Raw genomic sequence first — 22,492 nt, 5'->3', positions numbered from 1 at the left:
CTCTGAAACATTACTTATGTCATTCCTACTCTTTAAAGATGGTTGGACTTCCTCCTCTCACCTTTAAAAGTCCTTCATGATGCAGACTGACCAGGTCATTCAAGTAACTTCTAGTTACTTTTCTGTTGACAATTCTTCACATTCTATTAAATTATTTCTCTTTTATACTCAATTCAGTCTCAGGACACACCAAAGGCTGCCATTCAAACTACTAAATTTCGAATCCACTTGTAGGGAGCCAAATCCTTGTGACACTGGAGTGCCTGGTATTATTTTAACATCTGTAATCCTAGCTACTCGGAAAGCGGAGGGTCTGGATTTGAAGCCAACTTAGGTAAGAAAGTCAGTGAGATTCTTATGTTCAATGAACCAGTAAAAAGCCAGAAGTAGAGCTGCAGTTCAAGTGGCAGAGTACTAGACTTGAGTGGAAAAAGCTAAGGGACAGTATTCAGGCCCTAAATTTAAAGCCCCAGCACTGGCACATGTGCTCACAAGTTCCTGCATGCATGCACACACACACACACACACAAAGCTGGGAACTGATGACTCCCACCTCCTAGCTACTCAGCAGGCTAAGATCTGACAATCTTGGTTTAAAGCCAGCCCAGGCAGAAAACTCTGCTGAGACACTTATCTCCAATTAATTGCACAAAAAGCCAAAAGTGGGCTGTGGCTCAAGAGGTATAATGCTAGCCCTGATCAAAAGGAGCTCAGAGGCAGCACCTAGGCCTAGAGTTCAAGCCTCATGACACATAAAACTCTTGTGGGGACAGGTGAAAGGGCAAAAAAGGAGCCCGACGTGGTGGCTCAGGCCTGTAATCCTATCTACTCAGGAGCTGAGATCTGAGGATCCAGTTGCATGGCTCAAGGGGGTAGGGTGGTAGCCTTGAGCACCCAGGCCCAGAGTTCAAGCCCTATGGTCTACCCCCCCAATAAAAAAGAAAAAAAGGAGGGGTGGGGAGAGGGAAAAACATGAGAGGAGGTATCAATGTGTGAGAAATACTGCAGCAACTACCCAACGAATTTAACTGTAACCTCTCTGTACATTATCCCAACAATAAAAAAGGGCAAAAAAGAGAAATTACATTTTCTTGGGACATAAGGATATTTTACTGACAATCTGAGACTACACATATTTCTCTAGTTTTAAAAGACTCCATTTGATGGTACGAATACACAAGATGATACTTTTCTAAACGTATATATTCAAGTATCAATTATGCTCTAATAGATTACATATATAAATGCAGTCATACTATATCTGCTGGAAATTTTTGTTTTAATTTTTCTTTTGCCAGTCCTAGGGCTTGAACTCAGGGCCTGAGTACTATCCTTGGGCTTTACTCAAGGCTAGTGCTCTACCACTTGAGCCACAGCACCACTTCTAGTTTTTCTGTGTGTATGGTACTAAGGGATCAAACCCAGGCCTTCATACATGCTAGGAAAATATTCTATCACTAGACCAAACTCCCAGCCCTATTTTATTTATTTTTTAATTAAAGAATTTATTAACATTGATTTTTACATCGTATTTCAAATGTGTTTAACAAACAAGTATTCAAGAATCCCAGCCCTTATTTTAAATGAGTTACAATCACCTTTTTTTAAATTTGCCAGGCCTGGGCTTTGGCTTTCTTTGGGTTTTCTCAAGGCTAAGCTCTACCAATTGAGCCACAGCACCACTTCTGGCTTTTTTCTATATATGTGGTGCTGAGGAACTGAACCTGGGTCTTCGTGCATGCTAGGCAAGCATAATGGCTTGTATAGCTGTATGTACTCACCACTCCAGGCAGACAGCTTTCCACTTCAGGATTGGGACCATCACTATAATGATTACCATGATTTCCAGGAGATCCAGTTGAAGAATCTGAAGAGCTATCAGGGCTTGAAGGCATATTGGAACTTACTTGTGTAAGTTTGGCTGTAATCAGCTGAAAATGATAAACTATGTTAATATCAAAGACATGGGCAAAAAACTTAAAACTCAGAAGCTAGAACCTAGTAACATACCAAAAAAACCCTAAACAGTAAATTTTCAAATACCTTTTAAATGTATTTTTTCATAAAGTTTCATTTTTAGAATTCCTTTGATGTCATATCACAATGTCTTTTTTAGTATTATATATACTTAACACAGTTCCTTATATCTAACAAATAATCAGCATTTACTGAGCAAATAACAGTCTCAAGTTTGGTGTAATTAAGAAGTTTGGGGGGGAAATGGGGACAAAATCATGAGAAGGTGTATCAATGTGTGAAAAGTAATGCAACTACTAACTGGCGAATGTAACTATAACCCCTCTCTATATTATCCTGATAATTAAAAAAAAGTTGTGGGGGGGAGGGAAAGTGGGAGAAAAAGATGGGAAAGGGCATCTATGTTCAAGAAGTAATGTATTCACTACCTGAGGAATGTAACTATCCCCTCTATACATCACCCCAACAATTAAAAAAGAAAAAAAAAGGAAGTTTGGGAACTATATATACTTACTGATTTATCTTTTAGATTTAACTGTCCAATCAACTTTCTGTCATCTCCAGGATCAATCAGTTCACCACCCACAAAAAGCTCAATTTTTGTATGGGCTACATTGGCTTTTATACGATTGAGAATACAGCGTCGAACCGAACCAATTGTATCATTTGTATGAGACCATACTTCCAAGTCATCTACCTGTCTGCCTTGGTTTGGAAATCGAACTATAAAAGAGAGGTGTTTACCACGGAAAGCTCTGAGGTTGGGAAGGAGGGAAAAAAAGGATAATACGTAATTTAGTAGACATTTATATCTTCAAGAAAAATTAAGATAGGAGTTTAAACAATGATGTTTTAACAAGAGAAAATCGATTATTGATGCTTATTTTTATTATCTTGAAATTGAAACCCGATTGTTTTTCCTAGTTCTGATCCTGGGGCTTGAACTCAGGACCTCATGCTCTAATACTTGTCTTTTTCCACTAAAGAATGGTCCTCTACTACTGAGTCACACCTCCACTTTTGGCTTTTTTGGTGGTTAATTGGAGATAGGAATCTCATGATCTTTTCTGCCAGGCTCTGAACCTTGGTCCTCAGATCTCAGCTTTCTAAATAACTAAGATTATAAGTGTGAGCCATTAGCATTCAGCCTATTGTTTTTACCTACATCTATTGCAAATCTTTTTTTTTGCCAGTCCTGGGCTTGAGCTCATGGCCTGAGCATTGTCCTTGGTCCTTTTCTCAAGGCTAGAAGATCTACCACCAGAGCCTCAGCACCATTTCCGGCTTTTTTTCTATGTATGTGGTACCAAGAAATCGAACCCAGGGCCTTTGTGCATGGTAGGCAAGCACTCTAACAGTAGGCCAAACTCCTGGCCCCTCTATTGCAAATCTTAAAAATACAATGACTGTAGAAAATGAGTATTGTAAAAATGAATATAGTAGCTCAAAACCTATTTAAGTAAGGTCACATAGGATGAAACTAAATTATATGAACTTTAGGATATGGAAAAAAGAGGTTAATCTTGTGTGATTGTTGTTCTTAATGTACTATGTTATTTCTCTTTTCTTCTTTTGCCCTTATGGTTAATCTCATGTTGTCATATATCTGGCTTTGTTACCTGGTATATTGGATATACGGGGAGGGAGGGAGGGGCCAAAAACATGAGAAGTAATGCACCTACTACTTGATGAATCTAACTGTAACTCCTCTATAAATTATCCTGACAATAAAATAGCTACCCCATGCAAAAACCTCTGTGAGATTCCTGTCCTCCCCAATAAACTACCAAAGAGGGCGGGAGGGTAGGGACGGCGAAATGAGAACTTAAGCTATGGCTCAAGCACTAGCTTTGAGCAAAGGAAGCTCAGGAACAGTGACTAAGACCTGATTTTAAGTCCCAGGACCAGTATTAGAAAAAAGAATCTGAAATAAACAAAACATCCCCCAAACCAGAAATTATGACAAGATTATTTTAACTTTATAAAACTCCAACTCATTAAGACTATCTGCAAATGTAAGAGATAAACTTTACCTTGCGAAAAACAAGTTTATGCCAACAAAAAGGTTAACTTTAACTCACTCCACAATGGTATTTATGTTGGCATATTAAACCAAATTCACCGAGCAATTGCATATTAATTTGAATTACTAAATGAATAAAACCAAATGACAAATTAGGCCACTTGAAAAGATTTCTTGTTATATTAGCTATCTGTCAAAGGCATCTTTTATGGTTTCTTTCTAATAATTATGCGATCTGATTGCTATTATTTTGAGACGTACAAAAAATAGTTAATAAAAAACTGGACTTAAACCCAAACAAAAAAACTAATTATGGAAGAATAAAGTCCACAATTAAAAAAAAATACTCTGCTAAGAACCAGCAGCTCATACATGTAAACTTAGCTACTCAGGAGGCTGAGATCTGAGGATTGCTATTTGAAATCAGCCCCGGCAGAAAAATTCATTAGAGTTTTATTGCCAATAAACTGCTCAGAAAAAGCCAGAAGTGGCTCTGTTGCTCCAGTGGCCGAACACTAACCTTGAGCACAAAGAGGATCATGAATAGCAGACCTAGGCCCTGAATTGATGCCCCAGGACCAACAACAACAACAAAAATTCCATGGTGGGCATGATGTGATTGTGAGTCAGAGGCTAGATATAGTGATACTATTGTCTCAAACAATACAAACAAAACAACCTCCTCCCCCAATTTTTTTTCTGTGTATATGGGTACTAAGGAATTGAACCCAGGGCTCTGTGCATGCTAGGCAAGCACTCTACCACTAGACCATGTTCCTGACCCAACAAATGGTTTTGTAAGAGGTAATTAAGGATTAGTAGCAGAATAATTGACAATTAGCAGCAGCTAATCAATTTTTCACAAACCTTGACATGGGTAGAATTGTTCTTTCCTCATGATAGTCACTGTCACATTCATTAATATATTCCCTTAAAACAGTTAATACTCGAACCATTCGAACAGCTTCCTGTCTTGCACAATTAATACTGTCTTTGTCACCATCCAAAACACATAATGTATCATAAGAGGCTTTCAAACGATCAAAGCAAGACTGAATAAAATCTTCATGGATGACCACCTACAAATCATGTGCCAAAGAGAAAGATTCAAATTGCTTTGAAATTTAAACATACATACATGTACATATGTACATACGTACACACATACATACACGCAACATGGTAGCATGTAAAGTTGACCTCAAAAGTGATGATATTTAGCTGGGTGCCAGTGGATCACACCTGTAATCCTAGCTACTCAGGAGGCTGATGTCTGAGGACTGTGACTTAGAAGCCTGCTGCACAGCAAAGTCTGAGATGCTTACCTCCAAAGAACCAGCAAAACACCAGAAACAGAGGTGTGACTTAAGTGGTCCAGTATAGCCTTGAGTATAAAAAGCTAAGGATCAGCACCTAGGCGCTAAGTTAAAGCCTCATTATCATCATGAAAACAAAAAGTATGCAGTTGACAGCAATAATAAAACACACATTTCTAAAAAGGAAGCTAGTTAAGGAGGATGAACTAGACAGCAAAAAATAAGCTTTACAGGATTAGGTGGTAGTTACTGAAAAAAATTCAATAGATTCTCTTTGACCTTTCACTATTATTATTTTAAAAAATCACTATAATTATCAATAAACAAGATTCACATACCTGGTATGTCTATGTATGTCTCTAAACACACACACACACACATACACACACACACACACTAATTTTTGAGATACACGCAGCCCATTATGGCCTGAAACTTTTGATTCTGAATCTATTAGAATAGGCATGTACTATTATAACTACATTTTGTGCGGGCAAGTCCTTAAGCTTTTTTGCTCAAGGCTAGGACTCTACCACATGAGCCACAGCTCCATTTCCTTCATTTGGTTCATTAGTTGGGAGATACAAGTCTCATAGACATCCCCCTTCCATGGACTGGATGGAACTACAGACCTTAGCTTCTTAAGTAACTAGGATCATATTCATGAGCCACTAGTGCCAGGATCATACCAGTTTTTACATACATCTTTTAATTTTTTTTGCAGTCCTGGGCTTAAGCTCAGGGCCTGAGCACCCTCCTTGGGTTTTCTCAAGGCTACAGCTCTACCACTTGAGTCACAGCACTACTTCTGGCTTTTTTCTATGTGGTACCGAGGAATCCAACCCTGGCCTTCAGGCAAGCACTCTACCTCTAGGCCAAACTCCCAGACACATATATCTTTTATGAGTTAAAATAAAGTGATGTCTAGTTCATTCCAAACAAAAAAGTCTTAAAACATTTTTTTAAAGCTGGGTACTGGTGGCTCACACTTGTAATGGTAGCTACTCAGGATGCTGAGATCTGAGGATCATGGTTCTAAGTCAGCCCAGGCATGAAAATCCATGAGACTCTTATCTCCCATTAATCACCCAAAGTTGGAAATGGAGCTGTGGCTTAAAAGAAGGCATCTCTCAAAACTCTTAAATCAGCCAGGCATCAGTAGCTCATGCCTATAATCCTAGCTATTCAGGAGGTTGCGATCTGAGGATCAAGGTTCAAAGCCAGCCCAGGCATGAATGTTTCAAAGTCTATGAGACTCTTATCTACAAACATCAGAAAACTGGAAGTGGCACTTGAGCTTAAGAGTTCAGGGACAGTGCTCAGGTCCAGAGTTCAAGCCTCACAACTGACCAAAAAAAAAAAAATGGCAGTAATGGGAATTGAGTTCAGGGACTACCACAAGCTAGTAAGGATTCTGAAGCATGCCCTTAAGTCCAAGATAACAGTTCTTATCAACAATATAGTTTTAGCAATTAGAATTCTAAATGATGCACAAAGATTCTTACCTGGTTGACCTGTAGTCTTGGACCAAGGTTTGTATATATCTCTTTAAGGAGATCTATTGCTCTGCTGGCAATGTCATCATTACTTTGAATCACAACCTAGGTTCAAAAAAATGAAGAGTTAATTCTTTTCAAGAAAAGTCTTAGTTGGACATTTAAACTCAAACTATATCCTCAGTTATTTTATATACACTACTCGTTTAATGATAAGCTGACTTTGAGAAAAACAGACCAAAAGAAAGAAGAAATATAAAATGTAATTCTTTGGAATGAAATAAGTGTAAAATAAAATATGCCTTGACAAGTATTACTTAAGCCTGTAACGTAAGGTCTTGATTAAGGCAACAAACACTGTTTTCATACCTTCAAAAAAGCTATTTCCTCTATCCCTAATATCTATAAACTGTTATCACTCATCTGATTGCATCAACAGTTTTTAAACTCTGTTCAGAACTCTAACACTTAGAGATGATGTTTCAGGGCTTACCCCTAAAAGAAGCTTATGGAGGAGAAAGGGAATAAAGTATGGGGACACTGAACAAAGAAATGCAGTTCCCTTATCAACTAGCTTTTATATTTTGGATTATAATTTTTTTTGTTTTTATGAAAGCCTGGCTAAGTATTTCAGGCTGACAAATTAGCAACCCTCCTACCTCTGCCTCCAACAGTTGAGATTACAAGTGTGCGCCACCACACCCAGCATATGAATTTTGAGTAAAAAAAAAAAAAAACCAAAAAAAAACCAAAAGAGGGCCGGGAGCGTGGCCTAGTGGTAGAGTGCTTGTCTAGCATGCCCAAAGCCCTGGCTTCAATTCTTCAGTACCACATACACAGAAAAGGCAAGAAGTGGTGCCGTGACTCAAATGGTAGAACACTAGCCTTGAGAAAGCCCAAGGGCAGTGCTCAGGCTGTGAGTTCAAGCTTCAGGACTGGCAAAACAAAACAAAGAAGTATTAAAACATTCAAACCGTACAATAAATACCTTAGTATACCTCCTGTGATTTGTAGAAAAATATTTTATATAACTATTTCAAATAAATATAACTAAGTAAAAAAAAAAGTACTGCATAAAGTCTGATAGTTTGTGTGCATGTGTGTGTGTGTGTGTGGTCACTGAGGATTTAACCCAGGCTCTTGCACATGAGTTATAACCCTCATTCCCCCTTTTATGTGCTGATCTTTGGGTTTGAACTCAGGGACTGGGAGCTATTCCTGAGCTTTTCTGCTCAAGCCTAGCACTCTACCATTTGAGCTACAGCTCCACTTTCCAATTTTTGGCTAACCGGAGATAGGCATCTCATGGACTTTATTACCCTGGCTGCCCAAGAAGAAATATCCTCATTCTTTTTAGTAGCTAGGATTGCAGGTGTGTGACACTGGTACCCAGCACCACCACCTTTAAATTATATAAACATAAAATATGGAAAATTAGGCTTAATTAATATTTTCCTGTTATTTATGTCTTCACTTAAACAGTGCCAATAAAGTACACATTACTCATAAATGTGTCTTTAATATTAAGTGGATAAACTAAACAGTTACACTAAAACAAAAATTGGGACGGGGAATTAATTTCTATGGAGATTTACAATTGATGGCTAGTAAACTTCTAAAACATCTGAAAACATGTATTTTTTTGTTACTAATCCTGGGGCTTGAACTCAGGGTCTGGGCATTGTCTTTGAGCTTCTTCTTCCCATGTTTTTCTCCTAACTTCCTTCCCCTACCCCACCCAATCATCTTGTTTTGCCCCTTTGCTTCCCTACTTCAAATAAACGTATATACAATATACCAGGTAACAAAGTCAGATACAGTAACCACATGAGATAAACCATAAGGGGGAAAAAAAAAGAAAAGTAACTTCACATAGTACATTACAAACAACAATCACTAACATAAGTATCTTGTTTCCATATCCTGGAGTTCATTTCGCTTAGCCTCATCTTATATGGCCCTATATACATAGTCTTTGAGCTACTGTTATCCTCTGCTAGGAGAATCCTAGACGTGTACTAATTATTACAAATGAGGGAAACCATGGAGCCTATTTTTCTTTGGGTCTGGCTTACTTCACTTAATATGATTTTTTTCCCAAAGCTAGCACTCTACTTGAGCCACAGTGCCACTTCTGGCCTTTTCTGTGTATTTGGTAACAAGAAATCAAACCCAGGGCTTCGTGCATGCTAGGCAAGCACTCTACCACTAGGCCACACTCCCAGCCCAAATGTATTTTAAGTGTAGACAATAGGAGATATGAGAGGAAAACTTTTAAATGACAAATAATATAAAGATGAATGTTTACTGCCCCAGACACTGAAGATAAGCATCAGGTAATTCATACATAATTTATAAAGTTATATATAATTCATACTTATTCTGAGAATTACATCAGATATGTTTACAAAGTTCCTACTTTGGACTTACCCTCCAAAGATAGTCTAATCCTATCAACTCCAAATCATCCATCATATAGGCTCTCCTCTTTGCTACTAGTTTTCCTTCTCGACAATTCACAGCTTTGAAGAATCGTTCAAAACATTTCATTCCATTTTCAGTTAATAGGGAAGGATCAAGCTGAAGCACGTTACTTTCAAAGAAGTCCTTATTAATATCAGGATCTAAGTCTGGTTCATCCCCCATCAATTTGGAATACCATTTAAAACAGGCTTCACGATCACAAAGGTAAACTGCATTCTCAGCTAAGCATTTCCATATTTGTTTTGCCTGAGGAGCACATAGCCACAGTTGGCCATCCTTCAATAAAAATCTTGGAAAAACAAAAAATTATCAATTAGATTTACATATTTTTTCCTAAAAGGCAATCTATATATGTATGAAATACATTAAAAATATAAGTAATTTTTTGTGCCTGTCCCGGGGCTTGAGCTGAGGGCCTGGGCACTGTCCCTGAGCTTTTCTAGCTCAAGGGTAGTACTCTACTACTTGAGCCACAGCTCTACTTTTGGCTTTTCAGCAATTAGAGATAAGTCTCATGGACAGCCCTTCAAACCATAATGCTCAGATCTAAGCTTCTAGAATAGCTAAGGATTACAGACTGAGCCACCAGTACCCATCTTAACAATTACATTTTTCTTTGCCAGTCCTGGGGCTTGAACTCAGGGCCTGAGCACTGTCCTTGGGTTTTTTCCTCAAGGCTAGCTTCTGCCACTTGAGCCACAGCACCATTTCCAGCTTTTCTATGTATGTGGTACCGAGGAATCAAACCCGAGTCTTTTGAGCATGCTAGGTTAGTACTCTACCACTAAGCCAAACTCCTGGCCCCAACAATTATGTTTTTAACTACAGATAAAAAAAGAAGTTATTTCTTTTAAAAGAACCTATTTCTCAACACTTATCAATAATCCTACATGAAAGCATCCATTACAAACCCAATGGAACTGGCTAGCTGATTGTAACATCAATTCCCTGAATTCAAATAGTCTTTGAAACCAGTCACCTTGAAAATGCTCTTCAGCGCAAGCCTAGCGCTTTTACCACTTTGAGCTACAGAGACACTTCCAGTTTTCTGGTCGTTAATTCGAGATAAGAGTCTCACAGACTTTAGTGCCTAGGCTGGCTTTGAACCAGGATATTCAGGTCTCAGCCTCCCAACTAGCTAGGATTACTGGCAGGAAGCCTTGCTCTTATTTTTTTTTCTTTTAGCACTCAGCACTCACCCTGTCTATGAATAACCTATGTCTAAGAATAACCAAGAAAATATCTCAACTTTATTCTGAGTAACTTAAAATCTAGTTTTAGCTATCACAATGGTGGCTCCATGTCCAGCTATAGAATAAGGTGTTTGTACTTTCAATTTTAAAATGTTTCAGGAACTAACATTTTAAGGACATTTGATATTTTCATAACATTTTGTACCTTAATATGGGCTTTTTTTTTGGTTGGTCATGGGACTTCTTGAACTCTTGTCCTGAGTGTTGTCCCTGAGCTCAAGGCTACTGCCCTACCTCTTGAGCCACAGCCACTTCCCCTTTTCTAGTGATTAACTGCAGATAAGAGTCTCTTGGACTTTTTTAGTGCCTGGGATGGTTCTGAACTGAGATCCTCAGATCTCAGCCTCCTGAGTAGCTAGGATTACAGATATGAGTCACCACATCCATTTTAATAAGGGCTTTCTAACATTTGATTCTAATGTAACTCTGTTCCACCTCTAACCTATTCATCTAGAGATAAGGAAATAGAGGTCTAGTGTGATAAAATGGAATTGCTTTTCCAGGCTGGCTCTGAACTACAATCTTCAGATCCCAGCCTCCTGAGTAGCAAGGATTACAGGCGTGAGCCATACATGCCCAGTTAAATTTTCTTTTTTAATTTAAAGACAAAAGAAATCTTTCTTCAAGTGAAAATCCCACTTGGAAATCAGATGTATAAAAGCAGAGATGGTCTAGATGTTAGGAAGGGAAAAAAAGAGGATGGATAAAACTTGCTTATTCAGAAACCTTCAAGGAACCTACTTAGAAATCCTAGAACTTAGCCAGGTGCCCGTGGCTCACACCTGTTATCCTAGCTACTCAGGAGGCTGAGATCTGAGGATCATGGTTCAAAGCCAGCCCAAAGTCTGTGAGATTCATCTCCAATTAACCATCAGAAACCTGGAAGTGGCTCTGTGGCGCAATGTGGTACAATGGTAGCCTTGTGCTGACAATCTCAGGGACAGTGCACAGGCCCAGAATTCAAGCCCCCACAACCAACAAAAAGAAATCCTAAAGCTCTCAGCCTGGAAAATTATTGATTTAATAGGCAGGACATAGATTTGAGTTAGACACAGTTGGGAAGTGATAGGTTAACTCAAACAAGCTACACTAAGCCATATGATTTCTTGTGTTCATATTGATCTCATGCTGTAAGGTAAAAGTGCTTAGCTTAACAAAGGCCAAATGTACAGAAGTATTAAAATTAGTTTTCTTCACCTTTGATGTGTTGGTATAGGTCACATAGGTAAGTACTGACAGAAAAGGGGTTATAACAGATTCTCTGATGCCAAACTGTAATATTACAAAAAGGCTTACACTCTGTCTCAGCAAACTAAAAGGACACATGCAAGTATCAATAACAATAATTCACTAGGACAGCATTTCTCAATATGGTGAGGCAGCAACTTCTACTCAAATGGTTGAAAACAAACATAAAATCACTTTAAACAAATGTTAATTTTCTTAAAATCTGCTAGAGAATTTTTCTCAGGTTAACATCTTTGTGTAATTAAAAATTTCTCCATTAACAAGCAGAGTTCAATAAAATGCTCTAGAATCTGGTTCAAAATAACTGCAATGGATTTTTCTGCAGCAACAGTAATCTTGACAGTCCTGTCAGCAAGCATGTGACAATAAATTCTCACATATGACAGATATTGAATTCATAGGATTTTCCATCATCAAAAGTAATTTTCAAATGTTTCAGAAGTATAATCATTAAATTAAATGTCATTGAGCAAATCCATTTTTGGACATTTCACTCTGGCTTAACAAAATGAACCTCATGAGAAAAATCATAGTTAATGGTATGATTTTGAATTGCCTTTGACAGCCATGATTAGCATAATGACTATATAGGACTCAAGAGAATGATGGAAAGGATGACATTAACCAAGTTGTACTATATTCCTGAGGTGTTGAATTGAAACCCCTTTATAAAAATACTTAAACAAAAAGGAAAATGACAACCAACAAATACATAGCTATACAAAATGTTCACTCTGCATTCCTTATCTTAAAAAGAAAGAATTATGTAAAACAAACCTAAGGAAGTTAAGCCGTTCTTGTACTTCTTGAACATGACTGTATCTACTTCCCAGCCTCACAGTTTGTGGGTCATAGTCTTCATTATCTGTAAATTAAGGAAAAGCATGCATTATACTAAGAACACTGATGACAGTTGTCAGTTAAAAGGTCAATTATTAGAAGGCAACATGAAACCTATTAATTATTGGTGGATTAATAATTAGTGATTTTGGGCCAGGAGTTTGGCCTAGGAGAAGACTGCTTGCCTAGCATACACAAAGACCTGGGCTCAATTTCTCAGAACCACATGCAGAGTAAAAGCTGCAAGTGGTGCTGTGGCTCAAGTGGTCGAGCTCTAGCCTTGAGGAAGCCCAAGGACAGTGCCCACGCCCTGAGTTCAAGCTCCAAGACTGGCAAAAATATCGAGTGATTTCAACCCATCTTTTTATTTTTTGCCAATCCTAGGGTTTCAACTCAGGGCTTTTTCAAAGTTAGAGTTTGCCACTTGAGCCACAGCACCATTTCTAGCTTTTACTGTGTATGTGATACCGAGGAACTGAACCTAGGTCACCGTGCATGCTAGGCAAGCACTCTACACTAGGGCAAACTCCTGGCCCCAAGAACTTTTTTTGCCAGTCCTGAGGCTTGAACTCAGGTACTGAGCACTCTCCTTGGGCTTTCGGGAGGCTAGAGCTCTACGACTTGAGCCACAGTACCATTTCCAGCTTTTTCTATGTAAGTGGTAACGAGGAATAGAACCAGGACCTTCGTGCATGCTAGGCAAGCACTCTACCACTAGGCCAAACACCTGACCCTTAACCCACCTTTTTTTTTGTCCACACAAGAATAAATTTTCTGAAGTAAAGCAGTGGCTCAGATAGGAGAACATTAGCCTTGAATGAAAAAGCTAAGGGACAGCACCCAGACTGAGTTCAAACCCTAGCAGTGTGCATATGTATGCACACATACAAAAAAATAAAAAAAATCTTTCATGCAGATAATCTATTAAGTATGCTAATAAAAACAATTCATTGCCGGGTACCAGTGGTTCATGCCTGTAAATCCTAGCTACTCAGGAGGCTGAAATCTAAAGGACTATAGTTTGAGGCCAAGTTGAGGCAGTTCCCTAAATTCCATCTTCAAAGATAACTAGCAAAAATCTAGGCTGGAGGCATGGCTCAAGTGACAGAGCATTAGCTGAGCAAACAAGGAGAGCAAGCTCAAGGCCTAGTTCAAACCTTGGTATTGGCAAAAAACAAACAAACAAACAAAAAAACCCTACGTACAATGAAATTATCTATGATGATCACCAAAGAAAAAAAAACTATGCCATTTGCAAAACTGAAGACACAATGAGCTTTTCCATTTCCAGCTTGTTGTACTGAAAAATCAACTTTGTGTAGATATTACTTGATATAAAAACTAAATTAAATTATATGGGCCGGGAGTTTGGCCTTGTAGTAGAGTGCTTGCCTAGCCTGCATGAAGACCCGATTTGATTCATCCTTACCACATACATAGAAAAACCTGGAAATGGTGCTTTTGTTCAAATGGTAGAGCTCTAGTCTTGAGAAAGCCCAAGGACAGTGCTCAGGCCCTGTGTTCAGGCCCTAGGAATGACACATAAAAAACTAAATTACAGGTGGGCTCTGGTGGCTCATGCCTCTAATCCTAGCTACTCATGAGGATTTCTAAGGATCTAGGTTCAGTCAGCCTGCACAGGTAAGTCCTGACACTTTTTTGCCAGTCCTGGCAAAAAAACTCAGGGCCTGGGCACTGTCCCTGAACTTCTTTTGCTCACGGCTAGCACTCTACTTGAGCCACAGTGTTACTTCCAGCCTTTTCTTTTTTTATGTGGTACTGAGGAATTGAACCCACAGCTGCATGCATGCTAAGTGAGCACTCTACCAGTACACTACATTCCTAATACCCCTAAGACTCTTTTTTTTTTTGCCAGTCCTGGGCTTGAGCTCAGGGCCTGAGCACTATCCTTGGACTTTCTCAAGGCTAGAGCTCTACCTTGGTACCACATACATAGAAAAAAGCCAGAATGGTGCTGAGGCTCAAGTGGCCTTGAGGAAGTCCAAGGACAGTGCTCAGGCCCTGAGCTCAAGCCCAGGACTGGCAAAAAAAAAAAAAGATCAGGAATAGTGCTCAAGCTCTCAGTTCAAGCTTATGACATGCACCTTTTTTTTTTTTTTGCCAGTCCTGGGGAGTGAACTCAGGGCCTGACTAGTGTTCTACAACTTAAGCCACAGCACCACTTTTGGCTTTTCTATGTATGTGGTACTGAGGAATTGAACTTAGGCCAAACTCCTGGCCCCACATGCACTGCTTTTGACTAAGTACATCTTAATATATTCATAGCATTTCAAGTTCAACTGTGATCCCACAAGGACTCATCTTTTTCTTTATGTACACTGAAAATTATGGTTGGTTCTATCATTTCATTTGTTGATGTAAGTGTAAGGGAACTACAACCAACCACTTAACTGTTCACCAAAATCTGCCCTGTTTTTTTTTTGGATATGTCCCTTCAAGTAAAATTGGCTGAGCTCTTTATTCTCACAGCTTCTCTTCCTCTCTGTACAAAGTATCTGTGCCACTGTACAGAAACAGAGGCAGACAGATAACTTCTCCCAGAATGATACTCCTGTCTTAGGGGCAGGAGTATAGAAGTGAAAGCAGCGCCACTGATATTCTCACTAGTTTCCCATGGCATAAACTTCTACCCAATGAGAAAGCTCGGATGAAGGAAATCAGGACACCTCAGTATTACTAATTTTTTTTTCAGTTGTGGGGATTGAACTCAGGGCCTAGGTGCTATCCCTGAGCTTTTGTGCTCAAGGCTAGTGCTCTACCACTTTGAACTATAGTGCTGGTGGTTAACTGGAGGTAAGAGTCTCTGGGTCTTTAGTTACCCAGCTGGCTTTGAACTGCGATTCTCAGATCTCAGCCTCCTGAGTAGGTAGGATTACAGGCGTGAGCCACCAGTACCTGGCTGACACCTCAGTTTTCATTCATGTCCTATAATGCCTAGAGTAAAACTTAAAGGGTAAGCAATTCTTTGTCCTCTTGGCCATATTTGCAAAGAATACATTCTCTGAAAGATGGGACTGATTAACAAGTAACAGTAACCCCCTGTTCTAGAGGTCAAATCGTAGTTCTAGAGTAGCAGCAGTGGGGGAAAAACAAACAAGCAAGTAACTTGTTTAAGAATTACTAGATTTTTTGTCAGTCCTGGGGCTTGAACTCGGAGCCTGAGCAAGGTCCTTGGACACATTTTGCTTAAGACTGGCACTCTTGCCACTTGAGCCACAGTGCCACTTCTAGCTTGTTCTGTCTATGTGGTCCCGGGGAATTTAACCCAGCTAGGGCTTTTGCACATGCTAGCTCAGCACACTACCACTAGGCAAAGCTCACAGTCCCTAGATATTCTAGTACTTGAATGTTTCCCCCTTCAACAATTTCAAGACAATGAATCCAATGCTTACTATGCATTATTTCAGCAATAATAATTTGCTATCCTGAGTGTCTAACTTTTGACAATAAAATACTATACAAATTAAGTACATAAAAAATTAGCATTGAAGCACATATACAATTACATGGCTCCACTTATGGGAATGCCTGCAGTGGCAACTGTGAAGGCCTTGTATCAGAGATGAGATTCTAACAGAAACTGAATTATGTTAAACTAACCAGTTTATGTTAAACTATTTGTGCATGTGTATAGTGCGCATGTGTATAGTGCTTAAAAAACATTTTTCTCATTTATTTTAATTTCCGTTGGTGTAGAGTATGTGTCAAAGGATTACATAACTATTAATGTCAGTGTTTCATTATCCTGCTAAGAAGAAAACTAAGACAGAAATGATAAAACACCTCTCTGGTGCCCATCTGCTGTTTGGTGCTTACCCCTCTACTACTTAGGAGGATTCAGCTGGCCCAGAGGGGAGAAATGAAAGACAAGGGTCAACAAAATCAGTAAGGTGGAAGAGTTGCTTAATTTCCATTAATCTAAATTTTAACTGTTAAGCAAAAGTCTGAAGATTGGGCTTGTGTGAACCCAGAGCTTCATGCATGCTTGGCAAGCACTCCATAATTAGGCTACGTTCCTGGCCCCAACCACGGAAATCTTATTCAACACTGTTAAAAGTTTGTTCTGCTTCTTAAATAAGCATTTCAATTGCCATTTATTTTACACAATTGGTTTATCCAGATCCTATTATAACATGTTAAATGAATGATTATATTTAGGAACCATTATGTTTCAATTTTGTCTCTAATACTGGTAATATAAAGTCCTCAATGACTCTGGGAACAAATTTGAACTTGTAAAAAGGCTATTTTTTAAACAGGGGAGAGGGCTATAAATTTGGCATAAGATAGTAGAATATAAATTAAGAGTTAATGGGCCAGGAGTTTGGCCTAGTGGTAGAGTCCTTGCCTAGCATGCATGAAGACCCGGGTTCGATTCCTCGGTACCACATACTTAGAAAAAGCAGGAAGTGGTGCTAAGGCTCAAGTGGTAGAGTTCTAGCCTTGAGAAAAATCCAAGGATAGTGCTCAGGCCCTGAGCTTAAGCCCATGAGTTAATATATCCCCTTGCACACAGGCTCTGAGCTAGCTGTTAAAAGGCAAAAGAGCATTGATACAGGGATACTTACCCAAACACTTTTACACTCTTAAATGTAAACACTAGAATCTTATAGCCTTCCATCTCTATTCATCCATTTTTTGCTTCATAAAGTCTGAAGCATTTATGAAACACACATTTACATAGCTGAAAGAAATATAATATATGCAAAGACAGACAGAACACATTTTCTTTCAAATCTAAGGGGAGTAAAGATTAGTATCTAAGACGGTATAAAGACCCAACAGTACAAACTGACAGAGCTCTCCAAGCAGGGGAAAAAAGAAATCAACTAAAGAAGGCAAGTGCAGAAGGCAAACACTGTGTAAGTAAATAGCCTTGAAATGCTAGACTACTAGAGTTTAGGTAATATATATATATATATATATATATATATATATGGAAGCAAAATTGAAACATAAGCCAATAAACACAATTCATAATACCAGCAACTTATATCTTTAAATAATTAGAGGGGCCAGGAGTTTGGCCTAGTGGTACAGTGCTTGCCTAGCATGCATGAAGACCTGGGTTCAATTCCTCAGTACCACATACATACAAAAAGCCAGAAGTGGTGCTGTGGCTCAAGTGGTAGAGTTCTAACCTTGAGAAAGACCAAGGATAGTACTCAGGTCCTGAGTTCAAGTCCCAGGACTGGCAAAAAAAATAATAATTAGGACCAGGAATGGAGTGTAGCCTAGAGATAGAGTGCTTGCCTAGCAGGAATGAAGCTTTGAGTTCGATTCCTAGGAACCACATACACAGAAAAAGGTGAAGTGGTGCTATGGCTCAAGTGGTAGAGTGCTAGCATAGAGAAAGGCCAAGGACAGTGCCCCCGGGTCCTGAGTTAAAGCCTCGGGACTGGCAAAAAATTAATAATAATAATAATTAGCTAGGTGCTGATGGCTCATGCCCATAATTCTAGCTAGTGAGGAAGCTGACATCTGAGGGTCATGGTGTTAAGCCAGCCTGGGCAGAAAAGTTCCCATGACTCTTATCTCCAATTGACCACTCAAAAACTGGTAGTAGAGTACTGGCCTTGAGCAAAAGAGTTCAGGGACAACATCCAGGCTCTGAGTTCAATCACCACGACTAACAAAATAAAAAATATAAATTAAGATCATTCATTTCTGTAAGGAGGTTATTGTTATTTTCCACAGTCCAATTTATCATTAAATACATACCTCTACCATACAGTCTCATGCTTTCCATGTAAGTTGCAAGGTTTTCTGCTACCAAAGTAACTAGGGCATGATTGTGCTGAAGTTGATTGATTAAGTCATGACGATAAAATACATGGGGACTTCGCTGAGTTTGACTGAAACGAGAAGAACTTAACAATATAATTAGGCAATTAAACTGTTGCAATAAAGAGAGTTCACCCTACTCAGCTATTAATTAAGAATTCAAATCACAGTTTTGTCCATTTACTTCATTTATTAACATTATTGAAAAAATTAATACATCACAAGTAAGATTATTATTACTTTACCAAAAAGCCAATATCAGTATTTCTAACTGATGTTAAAGTACACTTGTCATGGGAGTGTTATTTATTGACTTCTACATGAACAATGTGCTAGTACCAGAACATTTGTGTTTTATTATATGCTTGTTTAAGAGTTATAAATTAGAAAATTCTTTTGAGTAGGGCACTTGGTTTGTAAAATTCGTTGACAGATCACAAGATACCTAAGTTCCTTCCCAAATTATTGTGCCACATTCATTGAAATGAAGTAACTTTCATATCTACTACTAGTATTCTAATGAAGACAAGGTCACTGCCTCTTAGGAAAGTAGGTGAACTAATAAAATTATCTGCAATATGCCAAGTGGCATACTATAAGTGGGTTCAACATACTCAAAATATGCCCCTCTAATAAATGTTAATAAGAAATGTCTGAAATGTTCTAATCCTTGAATCTTATAATTTTTCTAATCCTACCCTTAAAAAATGGGATAAAGTGCAACTGTTATAATATGACCTTTTCTACTTGTTTTTTTGGCGTAATCCTAAAATTCAGAGATATAATGTATCTTTTCAATCATATACATAAAAAACATCAGGAGAGATAAACCTCTTTCCAACAAAGAACTATTGGGTATTTATAACATTCTTAGTCCATATAAAATGAACAATACAAGCAGACAGCTGCAAGCAGTCAACACAAATATAAGAGAAGAATACATATTTGTTCCACCAAGTACCTAACATGTTTTTTTTTGTTTTTTCCAGTCCTGGGCCTTGAGCTCAGGGTCTGAGCACTGTCCTTGGGCTTTTTCAAGGCTAGAGCTCTACCACTTGAGCCACAGCACCACTTCCGGCTTTTTCTATAAATGTCGTAGGGAGGAATCGAACCCTGGGTCTGCGTACATGCTAGGCAAACATTCTACCACTAGGCCAAACTCCTAGCCCCTTAACGTGTTTTTTTTTTATTTTAATTCTCAGTGCATGGCCTGTACAATATCACTTTAGCCATACCTCCAAGTCTGGCCTTTTGCTAGTTAATTGGAGATGAGTCTTGCAGTCTTTTCTGTCTGTGCTGGCCTCAAACCTCAGTCCTTCAGATCTCAGTGTTCTAAGTAGATAGGATTATAGGTTTAAACCACTGGTACATGACTATAGCCTGCCATTTTCTATCACTTAAATGTAATTTCAGTCTAACTTCTAAATTAAGTTTTGGCTATTAAAAATAAGTTTTGCTTTGAAATTTTTTCCTATAGTAGTAGTCTTAAAATTAAATAAGGCAGGAAGGCACATTTGCTAGAAACAAGAGTTCTTGGCCAGGAGTGGTGGATCTCGCCTATAATCCTAGCTACTCAGGAGGCTGAGATCTGAAGATCATGGTTCAAAGCCAGCCCGGGCACTAAAGAACCTGAAACTCTTAGCTCAGGGACAGTGGCCAGGTCCAGAGTTCAAGCCCCATGAAACCCCCTCAACACACAAAAAGAGTTCTGAACCAAGACCCTAAAGATGACATTTCATTTTGATTCTAATACTTACCATTTATCTTGACGAATGAAGTGGTTATGGTAAAGGATTCTTTTGCTCTAAACTCTTAAGCTCCTGTCACTTCTCAAATTTCTCAATTTTCTTGCTTCAAATTTTGCTTTTACTAAAAAGCTATTTCTTAACAAATATATATACATGAATATTAAAATTACCTTGGTTTAAGACTTACCTCAAATTCTGAGGTGCTTCACCAAATAAACTACAAATTTCTCTAATTTGTTTCAGTGCAGGAATAACCCATTTGTCATTTGTGCGAAGTTCTTCTATGAAACGATCTATCCACTGGATCTTTTGTGTGTCCCGGTCCTTGAAACAAATCATTGCAAAAATAATTTATGGTGATCAACAGAATAATTCTATCTTTAGGTCATTTATAGAATGTTAAGTTTTAATTTTATTTTTACTATTTAAACCCCAAAAAGTAAAGTGCTATCATAAATATTTAATATATTTTAAGTTTGCCAGATTATACTGGGTTTTTCTTTTGGCTAGTCCTAGGGCTTAAACTCAGGGCCTAGGCATTGTCCTTGAGCTTTCTCAGGGCTTGCACTCTACCACTTGAGCCACAGTACTACTTCCGGCCTTTTCTGTATATGTAGTACCAAGGAATCGAACCCAGGGCTTTGTGCATGGCAGACAAACACTCTACCACTAGACCAAACTCCTGGACCTGACACTGAGTTTTATGCAGTATTTTTGTGTGTGTGTGTGTGTGTGTGTGTGTGTGTGTGTGTGTACATCTCCCTACTTCCTGGAGTTTGTTTTAATAAATATGATCAGGTGTTTATCCAGTATTTTAAGATTTTACCATATAACAAAATGTATCAATAACTTCCTGTTTGATATCTGCAAAATGCTATTATTTGTTTTATTACCATTAAGTTCATTTCCTATGAGCAAAGAAAACCTGTTTCTGTCTCCAAAGTTTCAAATCAGCCTTAATAGTTTATGAACTATTGTTTCTCTATACATATGACAATACTAACACTCAGTAGTCTACTGTTCATACGATCTATCTCCTAAGGAAATGATGTAGAGTTCTAAGAAAGGCAGACTTATAGGAATAAATTCAATTGTTAAAAAAGAAATGCACTCATTACCTCAATCTAACTATAATGCCCCTTTGTATATCACCTTTAAAATAATAAAAAAGAAAAAAAAAACTCACAGTAAGCAAAGCAGAATACCATTACCTGGGAGCAACTGTAATCTAGTATTTTTATGTGGGCACTAAGAGCCAGATCCATGATATCTACAGGCACATCATCACTGTGAGCCAGATTCCACAGAAGATTCAACACTTTGTGTGCCATCACACCATCTTTATCATCTTCTGCAAGACGACGAATCAACTCAAGTAACTTTTCTCGTTGCTTTTTACTTGCATTTGTCCAACTGGCCTAGAAAAAAAAAAAGTCAGTTGTGGGACTTGAACTCTAGGCCTAGGCGTTGTCCCTGAGCTCTTCAACTCAAGGCTATGGCCCTACCCCTTGAGCCACATCGCCACTTCCATTTTTCTTGTGGTTAAATTGAAGAGTCTCACAGACTTTAGTGCCCAGGCTGGCTTTGAACTACGATCCTCAGATCTTTGCCTCGTGAGTAGCTAGGATTACAGGCTTAAGCCATGGTGCCCTGCTGATTTTTTTAAAAATGATGATGACTATGTTTGCTCACCTTTTTCTCTTTTAGGTGATGTCAATACTGGGGATTAAACTGAGGACCTCAAAGACTTGCTTACTTTTTTCATTCAATGTTGGTATTCTTTACCATGAGTCACAGAAACCCCATAGAGGATCGTTGTTTGAAGTCAAACTGGGCAGAAAAGCCCGTGAGACTTTTATCTCCAATTAACCAGCAAAAAGCTGGAAATGCAGTTGGAGTTGATAGAGAGCTAGGCTTGAGGAAAGCCAAGCACTGACTTCAAGTATTGGCAGGCACAGGAATGTGCGCACGTGTGCACACACGCACGCACGCACACACACACCAATAATTGCACTATGTTAATTACCTTAAAGCAATCAAAAAGATGATCAAGTTGTTCAGGAGAAAAATCCCACGCCAATTTTGCCAGGAGATCATGAACATTCTTCACAATGGCTTCATGTTTTCCTGCCTATTAAGAGAGAAAGAAAATCATAGAACACTATAATTTGAATAACAGAAAAGTAGTATATATTGACTGATAACCACTTAGTTATTCCTACCTTTTTCACTTATTTTATAACACAAAATACCTAATACTGTGTTTTAAATCTAAAATGTGGAATTCTCCATTTCTGAATAT

At 38.5% G+C, this 22,492-nt stretch overlaps 1 protein-coding gene across 5 annotated transcripts in view; it reads right to left on the bottom strand.

Moving 5' to 3' along the window:
• Usp9x (ubiquitin specific peptidase 9 X-linked) overlaps positions 1 to 22,492 on the bottom strand; it is a 130,734-nt gene that overhangs the window by 60,409 nt on the left and 47,833 nt on the right. For 3 of the 5 annotated variants that reach the window (XM_090325744.1, XM_090325745.1, XM_090325747.1), the window contains 10 exons: positions 22,217 to 22,321; positions 21,402 to 21,608; positions 20,378 to 20,514; positions 18,380 to 18,528; positions 12,575 to 12,662; positions 9,243 to 9,585; positions 6,822 to 6,917; positions 4,868 to 5,079; positions 2,492 to 2,732; positions 1,782 to 1,931 (listed from right to left, as the gene is read on the bottom strand). In XM_090325744.1, the coding sequence (XP_090181870.1) occupies positions 1,782 to 1,931; positions 2,492 to 2,732; positions 4,868 to 5,079; positions 6,822 to 6,917; positions 9,243 to 9,585; positions 12,575 to 12,662; positions 18,380 to 18,528; positions 20,378 to 20,514; positions 21,402 to 21,608; positions 22,217 to 22,321 (1,728 nt within the window). The remainder of the gene's footprint in view (positions 1 to 1,781; positions 1,932 to 2,491; positions 2,733 to 4,867; positions 5,080 to 6,821; positions 6,918 to 9,242; positions 9,586 to 12,574; positions 12,663 to 18,379; positions 18,529 to 20,377; positions 20,515 to 21,401; positions 21,609 to 22,216; positions 22,322 to 22,492) is intronic. The other 2 variants (XM_090325746.1, XM_090325748.1) reach the window with 1 other exon arrangement.

This window comes from Megascapheus bottae, chromosome X (genome assembly GCF_031878675.1).
Source record: "Megascapheus bottae isolate mThoBot1 chromosome X, mThoBot2.hap1, whole genome shotgun sequence".
Taxonomy (NCBI): domain Eukaryota; kingdom Metazoa; phylum Chordata; class Mammalia; order Rodentia; family Geomyidae; genus Megascapheus; species Megascapheus bottae.
This window is presented reverse-complemented; position numbering and strand designations above follow the sequence as displayed.